This window comes from Chiloscyllium punctatum, chromosome 49, assembly GCF_047496795.1.
Source record: "Chiloscyllium punctatum isolate Juve2018m chromosome 49, sChiPun1.3, whole genome shotgun sequence".
Lineage (NCBI taxonomy): Eukaryota > Metazoa > Chordata > Chondrichthyes > Orectolobiformes > Hemiscylliidae > Chiloscyllium > Chiloscyllium punctatum.
Genome location: NC_092787.1, coordinates 47,615,765 through 47,629,333, shown reverse-complemented (window position 1 = coordinate 47,629,333; position 13,569 = coordinate 47,615,765). Strand labels below are relative to the sequence as shown.

The 13,569-nt window shown below is 43.3% G+C and overlaps 1 protein-coding gene across 2 annotated transcripts in view; it reads right to left on the bottom strand.

Annotated features, from left to right (window-relative positions):
* LOC140469682 (chloride intracellular channel protein 4-like) overlaps positions 1–12,146 on the bottom strand; it is a 29,413-nt gene extending 17,267 nt beyond the window's left edge. The window contains exons 1-2 of one of the 2 annotated variants that reach the window (XM_072566428.1): positions 11,776–12,146; positions 3,029–3,138 (exon numbers count right to left, since the gene is read on the bottom strand). In XM_072566428.1, coding sequence (XP_072422529.1) covers positions 3,029–3,138; positions 11,776–11,811 — 146 coding nt within the window. In that variant the 5' untranslated portion in view covers positions 11,812–12,146. The remainder of the gene's footprint in view (positions 1–3,028; positions 3,139–11,775) is intronic. The other variant, XM_072566427.1, reaches the window with a different exon arrangement.
* Positions 12,147–13,569: the final 1,423 nt, after the last annotated feature.

Genomic DNA, 13,569 nt, shown 5'->3' with positions numbered 1-13,569 from the left:
CGGAGGCAGTGGAAGAAGTGTTCGATGTCAGAACGCATGTTGAATTTGTTGATGCGGGAGCGGAAGGGGGTGAAGGTGAAGCCTTTACTGAGGACAGTTTGTTCATCCTCAGTGAGGGAGAAGTTGGGGGGGGGGGGGGGATGGTGAAAACACGGCAGGGCTGGGAGCTAGGACCTGATGCAGGGCTGATGCTGGGAGTGGGGGACGAGACTGTCACTGGAATGGGTGTGGTAGTAGACAGACCGTGGGTGATGTCATTTATGGAAATGACACTCGCCCACGCATTGGGGGGGGGGGGGGGGGGGGGCGGGAGGAGTGGGGAGTGTGACATAGCCGATGCTGTCGGAGGTGTTTAGGTGAGTGGCATTAGTGGGGGTGGAAATGGCTGTAGCAAAAATGGGGAGCAGATGTGACAGTAAGGATAGTGGTTGGGGGCTGAGGGAATTAGCTCCACAACAGTTCTCATAACGTGGCATATCGCGTCAATATAATCGCTCAGAGATTCACAGCTTGCATTTGATATGTACCAACTGTGATGGGCCTTATGCCAGGAAGAACTGACTATCTCAATTTCTTTCCCAGGGAATCTCAATGGTCAGCAGAGAGACAAAAACCATTCTTAGTCAATTAATCTTTCAAACATAGGACTGCATCACCGATCCTGTTCATCCATAAAAGTGCTGTTTTAGTGCAATTGATGTGTTTTCACATCAAATGAATCAATATTTACTCATAAGAGGCTACAGTAAACTTTCAACTTCGCAACAAGGCACTGAGTTAACAAAATTAATCTTGGATATCAATGCGGTTGACTCTTAACTGCAATAAATGCTGGGCAATAAATGCTGGTCTAACCAGCGACGCCCTCATCCTGTGAATGAATAAAGAAAACCACAAGAGTTTGACATCTAACTCAGTACAGAGTATCACAAGACACAGAAAAAAGACATAAATTTAAGTGGCATTTGGATGGGTATCTGAATAGGAAGGGTTTGGAGGGATATGGGCCAGGTGCTGGCAGGTGGGACTAGATTGGGCTGGGATATCTGGTCGGCATGGATGGGTTGGACCAAAGGGTCTGTTTCCATGCTGTAGATCTCTATGACTCTAAATGGAGAGAAGGTGATAGAGAAAGAGGGAGGGAGATACAGAGAGATGCACAAAGAACTTTGAATACAAATTAGTTAAATATTGCTCAGTCTTTGGTGGATTTGAGGAAAATACTGCAGCAGGGAGTGAGAATGCACTGTCTAGGAGTGTGGCGAGGGCAGACCCAATCATGATTTTCAAAAGGAAGTTGGGTAAATATTGGCTGAGTTGACCATGAATGATTTTCCTTCTCAATCTCTCCCCCCACCTGAGGTGTGCTGACCCTCAGGTTAAACCCCTACCAAACATCTCTCTTTAATGAGAGAGCTGTGCTATGGCTTGGTAAGACAATGGCAATTTTATCTTTTCCTAGATTAACATTTTAAGAGAAAAATATTTGCAGGGCTATGGGGGAAAAGCAGGAGGAGTGGGACAGATTGACTTCTTGCAAAGATATGGGTTAAACAGGATAGGCTAAATGGCCTGTTACCATTCTGTGCATCCAACCAACGTATCCCTCAAATTATCTTAAATTTCCACTTAATTATTAATAAAGTGACTCTGGTGTAATGCAAAGACGCAGTTACCTGTGCCACCTCTCACAAAGAAACAGTTAAAAATACCTTGGAGTTTACACTTGATAACCAATAACTAGAGTTGGGAGGAGGGGGGAGCAGGGAAGCAGGGGATGGAGTGATGATAAGCAGAAGGAAATGAATGAGGAGATAATGGCCGAGTGGTGTTATCACTGGACTGTTAATGCAGATAATGTTCAGGGGTGAAGAGGTAATGGGCAGGAACATGGGTTCAAATCCCACCGGGGTATTCGATAAAAATAAATCTGGAAATAAGAGTCTAATGATAACCAAGAAACAATTGCCGACTGTCAGGGGAAAACCCATCTGGTTTAGTAACATCCTTTAGGGAAGGAAACTGCCATCCTTACCTAGTCTGGCTACATGTGACTCCAGACCCACAGCAATGTGGTTGACTCTAAATTGCTCTCTGGACAAATAGGGAAAAGCCATAAATCTTGGCCTAGCCAGCTATGCCCTCATCCCATGAATGAATAATAAAATGAATCTGGATTTCAGAGGGCATTGTACAACCCAGCAGAGGTTCCATAACATCCCCAGGTGGCACAGTGGTTAGCACTGCTGCCTCACAGCGCCAGAGACCTGGGTTCAATTCCTGCCTCAAGCGACTGACTGTGTGGAGTTTGCACATTCTCCCTGTGTCTGCGTGGGTTTCCTCCCACAGTCCAAAAATGTACAGGTCAGGTGAATTGGCCATGCTAAATTGCCGTAGTGTTGGTGAAGGGGTAAATGTAGGGGAATGGAACTGGGTGGGTTGCGCTTCGGCGGGTCGGTGTGGACTTTTTGGGCTGAAGGGCCTGTTTCCACACTGTAAATAATCTAATCTAATCTAATCCCCAGTTTGAAAAGACTGTGAATTAAATGAAAATTTTAGTGTAAGACATCACAGGATTAAGAGACATAACATTCACACAAGTGATCAGTTACACACAAGCTAAAACATTAAACGCTGAAACTTCACCAGTGACCATTCCTTCCTAGTAAGTTAAAGGCAGTCAGCTCTGAATTAAACATTAGGTTCTCAAACAATTTCTTGTTCTTTGCAGTAATTGGCAAAGAACAACCTTCCTCAAATAATTAAACACCAAAACGTGAAATAAAAGATTGGCACAGAGATATCATCAGGGGTCTCTTGGAGATGACCAGGCAAACAGCTGAGAATCAAATCTGAAAGGGGCATATTGGAGGGGAGGTCGAAAAATAATAATGTTGCAGGTAGAACATGAGGTCTGTACTAAACATTCAGGCCTTTCTGGGATTCAGCTCCAAGAGTGCCCATTGTCATATCTCTTTGTACCTTTGTCTCTAGGATCAACACTCAGTTCACCTGAAACAGCACCCACCTCTTCATATCCACCGTGTTAATGGTGAAAGCAACTTTCTTTAACCACAGGATCATGAACAAGCGTTGGGAGAATGGACAATTCCCGATGGACTCACCATCGTCACTAGCCTGCACACAAAGTAAAGATTCAATTGTTATGGTGGTCTTTGTTCAATTAGCTGGAGCAAAGGACTAGCACTTCTTGTAACTCTTTAAAACATGAAACAATTGCATAACTACTGATAGTTTGATGACAGCATTAACTGCACTAAAAGGCACAGACGTAGCGTTAACAATGGTATAGTGGCTCAGTGGTTAGCACTGCTGCCTCATAGTGCCAGGGACCCGGGTTCAATTCCAGCCTCAGACGACTGTCTGTGTGGAGTTTGCACATTCCCCCCATGTCTGTGTCAGTTTCCTCCAGGTACTCCAGTTTCTTCCCACAGTCCAAACATGGGCAGGTCAGGTGAATTAACCGTGCTAAATTGCCCATAGTCTTCAGGGATGTATGGTTTAAGTGCAGAAGTCGGGCTAAATTTAGGGTACGGCAATGGGTCAGGGTGAATTACTGTTCGGAGGGTCGGTATGAACTGGTTGGGCTGAAGGGCCTCTTCACCCCTTAGAATAGGGATTCTATTCTAAGGAGATATGCATAGTACAGAATGGGATTGAGGAAAAATTCTATTGGATTAGGATGTCCAAGCCTCAGCAACTTTGGATGTTTCTGGGGCAGGAGGGACAAGGTGTGGTGAACGGGGCTGAAAATAAAAACAAACAAGAGAATAAATAAGAGAATTCTTCACTAAGATGACTCCTTGAGTCTTAAAACTGAGCACTCATACAAGGCACTATTTTACTAAAATCAACTGGTTGTTTTGGCTCACAGTAATGAAATCACTGGGACCTTTCAAATTGTTGTCTCTAAAAGTATGTTAGATCAGATAGGAACACCACGAGAATTTCTCAGAGAAATGAAGCAACACTGTGCTATGCAAGAGGCAGTTGCATAACAAATAAAAAAATGTTGTTGCTTTGGAAACCGAGGCATGTTGGGTAGTGTGTGGCCACTGGATTTACCAAAGTAATTTGCAGCCAATATGCAAATGATAATAGGTGATGTGCCAAGCGTGATTCAGTGTTTGGTGAATTTGATGCACGATTTCTTTGGTTGTTAACACGTCAGCCATGCAGAATGGCTGAACTTGCCATAGTCATGACTTCTGTCCTAAGTAAACAGAAAATGCGGGGCAGCACAGTGGCTAGCACTGCTGCCTCACAGCACCAGGGACGTGGGTTCGATTCCCGCCTCAGGCAACTGTCTGTGTGGAGTTTGCACATTCGCCCTGTATCTGCGTGGGTTTCCTCCGGGTGCTCTGGTTTCCTCCCACAATCCAAAAATGTGCAGGTTCAAATTTAGCTTATCCTCAGTGTCCTATATGCAACTGAGCATGAACGATGAAGGGGAATCCCTGAAATCATGGCTCAGCTCTCTGGGAATTCAGCCTCAAACATTAGCTTCTCCTGACCCTCTCCCCAAAGATATTTTTTCAAAGACACGTCTAAAATATCTCTTTTCAACGAAAGTTCTACCACCATTAAAATTCCACAACTGAAAGAAGAGGGCTGATACCTGGCACCACTGGACATTGGTCCAAATTCTGCCATAGAAAATGGAAGGAGACCCTTTGATCCAACCAGTCCATGCCAACCATAAATCCCAAACTAAACGAGTCCCACCTGGCTGCTGTTAGCCCAGGTCCCTTCAAACATTTCTTATTCATTTACTCATCCAAATGTTTTTTAAACATCGTAACTGTGCTCATTCCACAGATAAATAGTAGTTAGCACTGCTGCCTCACAGCGCCAGAGACTCGGGTTCAATTCCCCCCTCGGGCAACTGTCTGTGTGGAGTTTGCACATTCTCCCCGTGTCTGTGTGAGTTTCCTCTGGGTGCTCCAATTTCTTCCCACAGTCCAATGTGCAGGTCAGGTGAATTGGCCATGCTAAATTGCCCTAAGTGTCAGGTGAAGGGGTAAATTTAGGGATATGGGTGGGTTGCTCTTCGGAGGGTCAGTGTGGACTTGTTGGGCCGAAGGGCCTGTTTCCACATTGTAAGTAATCTAATCTGATAAATCACTCTCGATGTAAAAAGATTGCCCCTTATGTCTTTTTAAAGTCTTTCTCCTCCCACCTTAAAAATATGTTCCCTTGGCTTGAAATCCCCCATTCTAGGGAAAAGACACCTGCCATTCACCTTATCTATACCCCTCATGATTTTATAAACCTCTATATGGTCACCTTCTATGCTCCAGTGAAAAAAAACTCACCCTATCCAGCCTCTCCTTATAATTCAAACCCTCCATTTCTGGCAACATCCTGGTAACATTCTGAACTCTCTCCAGCTTAATAATATCATTCCTATAACAGGGCGACCGGACTGAACACAGCACAGCAGAAGAGTCCTCACTAATGTGGTGTCCAACTTCCACATGATGTCGCAACTCCAGTTAACTGGGAATGCCAACCCAGTAATTAAAAGCAATTCCTGGAGGCTTATGACATGCCTTGCCCTACTCTCCAATCATTAGTCAGCCAGTTCTTGGCTACTCAGTCCTGCACTAATTGAAATGCAAAAATTGGATAATGCTTGACTATCAATCAAATCGCCCTTCTTTCCCACTTGTCATACCAAACTCATGTCACAGAATAAAAACTCTCCTCATTCCATCCTAAGCACTCCTCTCTACAACGATTCCATTATGCTATCTTGCAATACTTTAGATTAGATTAGATTCCCTACAATGTGGAAACAGGCCCTTCAGTCCAACAAGTCCATACCAACCCTCCGAAGAGTAACCCACTCAGACCCACTTCCCTCTGACCAATGTACCTAACACAATGGGCAATTTAGATTAGATTTTAGATTACATTACAGTGTGGAAACAGGCCCTTCGGCCCAACAAGGCCACACCGCCCCGCCGAAGCATAACCCACCCATACCCCTACATTTACCCCTTACCTAACACTACGGGCAATTTAGCATGGCGCATTCACCTGACCTGCACATTTTTGTGACTGTGGGAGAAAACTGGAATACCCGGAGGAAACCCACGCAGACACGGGGAGAACGTGCAAACTCCACACAGTCAGTCGCCTGAGGCGGGAATTGAACCCGGGTCTCTGGCGCTGTGAGGCAGCAATGTGCCACCGTGCCGCCCACAATAGCATGGCCAATTCACCTGACCTGCACATCTTTGGATTGTGAGAGGAAACCGGAGCACCCTAAGGAAACCCATGCTTGTTACAATAATCTTATGACATGCTCAGGTTTTTCCATGCTATGCTTAGTTCCGAAAAGTTGGAAAAGCTTATTTAATAGGAGTGTTAAATTTGATGTTGCATATAGTGTGCAGGAAAGGTTCCTTTCAATAAATTACATGAACTGCCTCACAATATTTGCCATTGTAGGTTACCACTACCTTTACATTTACATTTCATGCCAAATACTTCCTGGTGCATTCACCCTCAGAACTTTTATATTGCTTCCAGTCCTTCAGAGCACCATGCTGGGAGGGCTGAGGAAGGTGGCTTTACCCCACTGAGCCTTTGTGACAGCTACCTCAAGCTTCAGTCTATTCCTCCACACATAGTCTTAGACCTTGCGATGTTCCATGATACAATTTAGGTGGAAGTGGGTACTGCAGATGCAGGAAATCAGAGTCAAAATTAGAGTGGCGCTGGAAAAGCACAGCAGGTCAGGCAGCATCCGAGGAGCAAAGAAAACGGTGTTTCAGGCAAAAGCCCTTCATCAGGAAACTTTTGCCCAATATGTTGACTTTTCCTTCTCCTCGGATGCTGCCTGACCTGCTGTGCTTTTCCAGCGTGACTCTAATCTTGACCTATGATACAATCTAGCTAATTCTTACCATTCAATGAACTGTGACTGCAGAAATAGCAGATTTTCCTGCACTACCTCACCCAATGTTGAAGCATTCCACATGACTGTCACACTAACCTTACTCAGTCATTTCCTGATTGGCAATTGTCAAAAGATTAAATGGCGCTGAACAAGATTAGTTCACTGCTTGACAAGCAATAAAGCACTTTAAACGTAAAACCAAATAGATGTACATTATTCAGCTTTTTGTGAGCCACAGATACCAGCTTGGTAGACTTTAAGATGTGCTCTTAAATGTTTGTGAAATAACATCAGCAAGAAAGCTGGCTCCAAGGCAATGCAATGGCCACAGACACATTCAATGATGAAATTTGGATTTGAATTCTACCTTTCCTCAACATTCAGTCTATGATGAAAAAGGTAAGTTAACTTGCAGTTTTTTAAAAAAATTCATTCCGAGGATGTGGGTTGTACCCTTGAGACGGTAGCAGTGAGCTGCCTTCTTTAACCACTGCCATCCATGTGGTAAAGGTACACCATTTAGAAGGGGTTGCAAGATTTTGGCACAGTGACACTGGAGGGACAATGATACATTCCCAAATCAGGAGAGTATACTTGGCGCGGAACTGTAGGTGATGGTGTTCCCATATATCTGCTGCCCTTATCCTTCCAGATGGCAGGGATTATGAATTTGGAAGGTGCTGTGGAAGGACTCTTGCTGAGTTGAACAAACACAAACGAGGACAAGTCATTGGGATTGTGTGTTTATGTAACTATAATGGTTAGAAGTCTCACCAAGCCAATGGACAAGAAATGCTGCTGTGCAACGTGGGAAAGATCATAATCCTTAAGGAGGAGGAGCATCAATGGTGGATAGTGAAACATTTGAATACCAGTATCAAACTCCAAACCAAGAGTTTAGAAGGACTAAGGTGCACAGCTGAGGTCAACAAAATCGACTCTGCCATTAGGGTACTGGAAGAACTCAATGACACTTGGGTCTTTAACTGTTTCAACATTGACTACCTTAAGGATCTGTGTGTTTGAAGCCAGGCATGTCTTATAGTCCCCCACTGGAACGTATATTTATTACCATGCTTTAAAATTAACTCTGTTCTATTGTTCATAGAGACAATTTTAGAGAGATATACTCCTGAACCAAGGACTGCTAATCAGTTCTAACTTTGCAATGGCAGTGCTGAATGTTGGCTGTGGTGTCTGTAGTGAAGGGAAGTAAGATAGAACTTCCTATACCATTTGGCACAAGGAAACACTGTTCCCTGCCTCACCTGAAAATCTGGTTTCAACATTGGCCGATGCTCCCAACTGGAAGATATGCATTTGAGAGTTTTGGGACGGCAAGGCCATTTTTGAAAGGTTGGCCAGGCAATTGTTAAAGATAGCAGCTCTATCTGGATACCAATATGGAGGAAAGACTTCAGAGCTCAGAAAAAATATTACTTGGAAGATCTCACCTGGTTTCTTAGAGTGGGATAAAAGATCGACACAGCATTGAGGGCCAAATGGCCTGTACTGTTATGTGCCTATGTGTGTGAAATGACCTACCACAAGGAATAGTTCTGAGACAATAGCCATAGATGGTGAAGCTAGTTACGTAGATGAGGGAGAGGAATAGGAGGACATGTTGGTCAGTTTTAATGAATTGGGTAGGCTGAGGATTATAAACACTGGTGCAGACCATTTGAATTGGGTCCTGTATTGTGACTTAGATGTAAAAAATCTCATTGTTGAAGATACTCATAGGGCTGTGGCTTTCAGGACTGCACTAGACAATGGGATCCTTTCACATTTTGACATGGCATTTTCTGAAAGAATGTGTACATGTGTCTGCCTGATAGACTTGACAACACCCAAAACATCAATTCCAGAGAGCTTCTATACCAATACCTTCCTCATAATTCTCATTCCCTGCAGCCTCATAAAGCACAAAGCATTGCCACACTGGGCAGCAATTTGTACTCTGAGGAAGTGAGGACTGTAGACGCTGGAGATCAGAGTCGAGGTTGCAGTGCTGGAAAAGCACAGGTCAGGCAGCATCCAAGGAGCAGGAGAATCGAGGTTTCGGGCGTAAGCCCTTCATCAGGAATCGTCTCCAGCAGCTTCCCTACCACTGACATCAGGCTCACTGGACTATAATTACCTGGATTATCCCCGCTACCCTTCTGAAACAGTCCTCTGGGGCCTCAGCTGTGTTCGAGGATGCTGCAAAGATATCTGTTAAAGCCCCAGCTATTTCCTCTCTTGCTTCCTTTTGTAACCTGGGATAGTTTCCATCTGGACCTGGGGACTTGTCCACCTTAATGCCTTTTAGAATACCCAATACTTCCTCCCTCCTTATGACAACTTGAACCAGAGTAATCAAGCATCTATCCCTAACCTCACCATCTGGCATGTCCCTCTCCTTGATACTACCAATACAAAGTACTCATTAAGAATCTCACCCATTTTCTCTGACTCCACGCATAACTTTCCTCCATTGTCCTTGAGTGGGCCAACTTTTTCTCTAGTTACCCTCTTGTTCCTTGTATACGAACAAAAGGCTTTGGGATTTTCTTTAAACCTGTTTGCTAAAGAGATTTCATGACCCCTTTTAGCCCTCTTAATTCCTCATTTCAGATTGGTCCGACATTCCTGATATTCTTCCAAAGCTTTGTCTGTCTGCAGATGTCTCGACCTTATGTATGCTTCCTTTTTTCCTCTTAGAGACAAAAAAAAACTGCAGATGCTGGAATCCAAAGTAGACAGGCAGGAGGCTGGAAGAACACAGCAAGTCAGGCAGCATCAGGAGGTGGAGAAGTCAACATTTCGGGTATAACCCTTCTTCAGGATGGGTCGGTGTGGACTGGTTGAACCGAAGGGCCTGTTTCCGCACTGTAGGGAATCTAATCTAATCTATTCAGGACCTGAAGAAGGGTTAGACCCGAAACATCGACTTCTTCACCACGTGATGCTGCCTGGCTTGCTATGTTCTTCCAGTCACCTATTTTTCCTCTTAGCTAGTCTCACAACCTCACCTGTCATCCATGGCTCCCTAAACTTGCCATTCAGAGAACAAACACAACAACTAAGAACATTTAAAGCATAACGAGTAAAGCAAAAACTAGGAAAGAACCATAAATTAAATGTTAAGAGCACACAATAACAGTGAAAACTGGTTTGTACTAATGATCCACGTTGGTTAGATGGTATTACAACTGGTTATAATCAATGTTAAACGTATACCTCCTGTGTTGTAACTCGCAGACATCATTTCCACCTCACTAACCTGTACTATTTATCATTTGCAACTTTGAAACCAGAGGCCATGTTCTGTATATGCTCTTGCCAGGTTTAAGGTAATTTATTCTCATCACCTTTGTCAAAGGTAAACTGCTTTGTATTTTCAGCTTCTTGTGTTTGCTGTTGCAACATTGTAGTTTGTGTAAGAAGGCAGCTTCTATTACCTTCTCCAGCGCAACTAGGGATGAATGATAAATGCTGGCCTCCTCACAATATCCATATTCCCGTGAACAAACACAGAAAAACAAAACCAGAAGTTGGTCACGCTTTGCTGCTTTTCATTGGTGCCTTTAACTCCTTGGAAAGAGTACTGTTCATTTTGAGAATTGTAGATTGTATAGTTATGAGTTAGTAATAACACTGCCAACATTAATTTTTCAGAATCTATAACATCAAGTGTAAGCGACAGGAGGTGCTGGAATGAACAGATGGTTCTGCCATCAAATATCACTATGAGCTCTGCCTGTAATGAAGAAACCTTGATAGCAATCTAATCCTAAAATCACTCAAATGTCTCTTTTTAATTTATCAAATCAACTCTGATAGATTTCAGTCTGTAACTTATACCTATATATCCACTTCCCTATACCTAGCCAACCCAAATTTTAATAAAAAAGTGTGTAACTAGTCCCAAAAATCAATTACTTATCCTTTGTATGCAAATCCTCAAAGAGATTCCAAACATTTATCACCAAGATGTTAGCATGACTGTCAAAGGCAAACAAACCAATAAGCTCAATAGATTGGTGAAAACCATCCATGCAAGAAAAGCACAGAGATGGCAGATTAAAAAATTAAAAAAAATATTATTCTGACTACTGGGGCAGAAACAGGGCAAATTGAACATGAAATGTAAATGTGCTAAGTAATGAATTGAAATCACTTGAAGACGACTGTTGTAAAAGGCCTTGCGAGCAATGTTAAATGCATCTTAACCAATAATTGGAATACATGGGGAGCAATTGTAAACAGAATGACAGGGATATGCGCATGAGCAAAGAGAACGGATGAAAAACTTAAAGATGGAAAAGAAAACCAAAACAAACACATTCCTGTGCAGAGTTTGAAAGAATACATCTCAGGGCGGAACCTCTTAAGAGCGGAATTATAAATGGTTAAGATCAAACCAACTGGAAATATTACTTCAAATTAAAACAGGTGGATCTAAGCAAGCACAAAGCATATGGTGAAAATATGCGTTAGGAAAGAGCATTCTTAGGATCATGTGTAAAGCTAAAGTCTTCACAACAGAAACTGCTTGGCCTTTGAAGAAATAATTCAACTTTTATGAGCAGGAAATGCCTATGAATTCCAATTGTTCTCACTTACTTGAAATGCAAAGTTCAGAGTGCGAAACAATTTTCCACAGAGAGAACTAAATGAATTTGTTACATTCAGAACAGTCCAAAACAAAGTTGTTATCATTTCAAAGCTAGTTGAATAAATCCTATCACTTTTACAACAGACGTGTTTTAAATTTAATCAAAGGTGGAAGTTTAAATAAATTATTTCAACAAAAAAAATTAAAGTTTGACATAAGAACTTTGGTGTTTCAAATCAGCTCTTACCTTAATGAACAGCTCGATCTTGGGGTCCTCTGCCATCTGTCCCTGTTGTATTCAACAACTTGCTCAGCAGCTGCTTTTGACAGTAAATCCCCAGCTTTTCTGGTTGGCTTCTTAAACACTGACCTACAAGGTCACACCCAGCAAGTTCAGTGAAAGACTGAAGCCTTTCCGCAGAAGCTGGCCACAGCTCGGGAATCGTGCTCCCTCTCCAAACTGTTGGATCAGGAGAATTTGCGTTCTTTTTCCCAGCATAAAACTGCAGAAAGAGAAGTGATTTGCCGATCTCTCTTGATCGGAGGCACCAATTTTTGTTTGCTGGCTGTTCAGTGCACTGTTTATGCAACCTGCCACCCAGAAACTGAAAGGGTGTGGGAGGGATTAGCAGATAGTTTCTCTCCTCCCAAATGGTATTGATTTCAGGTTGTACACAGCGAATGACTGGTTTGTGGAGCTGAGTACCAGGAATGTGGAAGTGATGTTACTGGATCGTTGACAATGGGTGTAATCTGATCAATTAACTGGCACATATTTTAAATATGTCCAAAGCAAAGCAGATGCTTTGGATAATATTGAGGAAATTAATGTGGTATCATATTCAATAGATTTGACTCAGGTCTTCTAGTATCTGCATCATCAGCAACTGGATGTGTTTTTTTAATCAATCTGTTTGGACAGGCTATGACACACTTCCAGGCTAGTTGAGTCTTGAATCTGAACCTACTAGCCCAGAGGAAGCGATACTACTACTGTGCCACAAGAGCTCTAGCAAGTGGACGTAAACTGGAGGAATCACACTGGGGCCCTGTGGTAGTGCTGGTGCCCCGACATCCCCTGAAATCACCTGCAAAGTTTAAGCATCCAATCGGCTGATTTCCAATGGCACGATACTTCATGACCGCCTTCAATTCTGAGCTCAGTTTGAGGGACCTGCGATAAATATGTGGGATTTCACTACATAGGCAGATGGGAAATGTTACACCACTTCATGTTTGATGTAAGTGAGAACGTTGGGAGGGGGATGGAGAGGACGTTTTCAGGTGATATAAAGATTGGCTGTCTGGATAATAGTGAGCAGGAAGATGTTCGATTACAGGAGGATATTTGTCAGATCAGTGACAGATGGAATTCAACTTTAACAAATGTGAGGTGATTTGCTTTCAAGGATGGAGCAAAACAAGGGAGCACTCAAGGTAAGACACTCAAGTTCAAACAGAGGAATCTTGGGGGTGCTTGTCCACAGAACGCTGAAGGTGGCATATAGGACACTGTAGCGATTGGAACAAGGTCAATCAGGTGGACCTCATAGAATTGGGGCTGTAAATCTGGTCCAATCAGAGAGCCCTAGCTGACAGAGATGAACAAGAGGGTCAGGGGTTCTGTTCACCCCCTAGGAGCTGGCTCTGTGCCAGCTAGGACAGTGTCATGTACTAGCACCTATAAATAAAGGATGACGGTGATGGGATGGACAATAACTCCACCGTGGAGTTATTTCAGACGCTTGCCTTTATTAGTTGTGGCATAAATTACAAGAGCAGGGAGGCCATGTTGGAGCTGTTACAGGCCTTTGGTTAGGTCACAGCTAGAATTGTGTGCGCCATTCTGGTCATTACAGTAAAGGAAGGATGGGATTGCACTGGAAGGGCTGCAATGGAGATTCACCAGGATGTCGCCTGGGATAGAGCATTTGGAAGGGAGGCTGGATACGGGCAGGTTGTGATTTTTGGAGCAGAGATGGCTGAGAGGGGATCTGATAGAAGTATATAAGATTATGAGAGGCATGGACAGGATGGATGG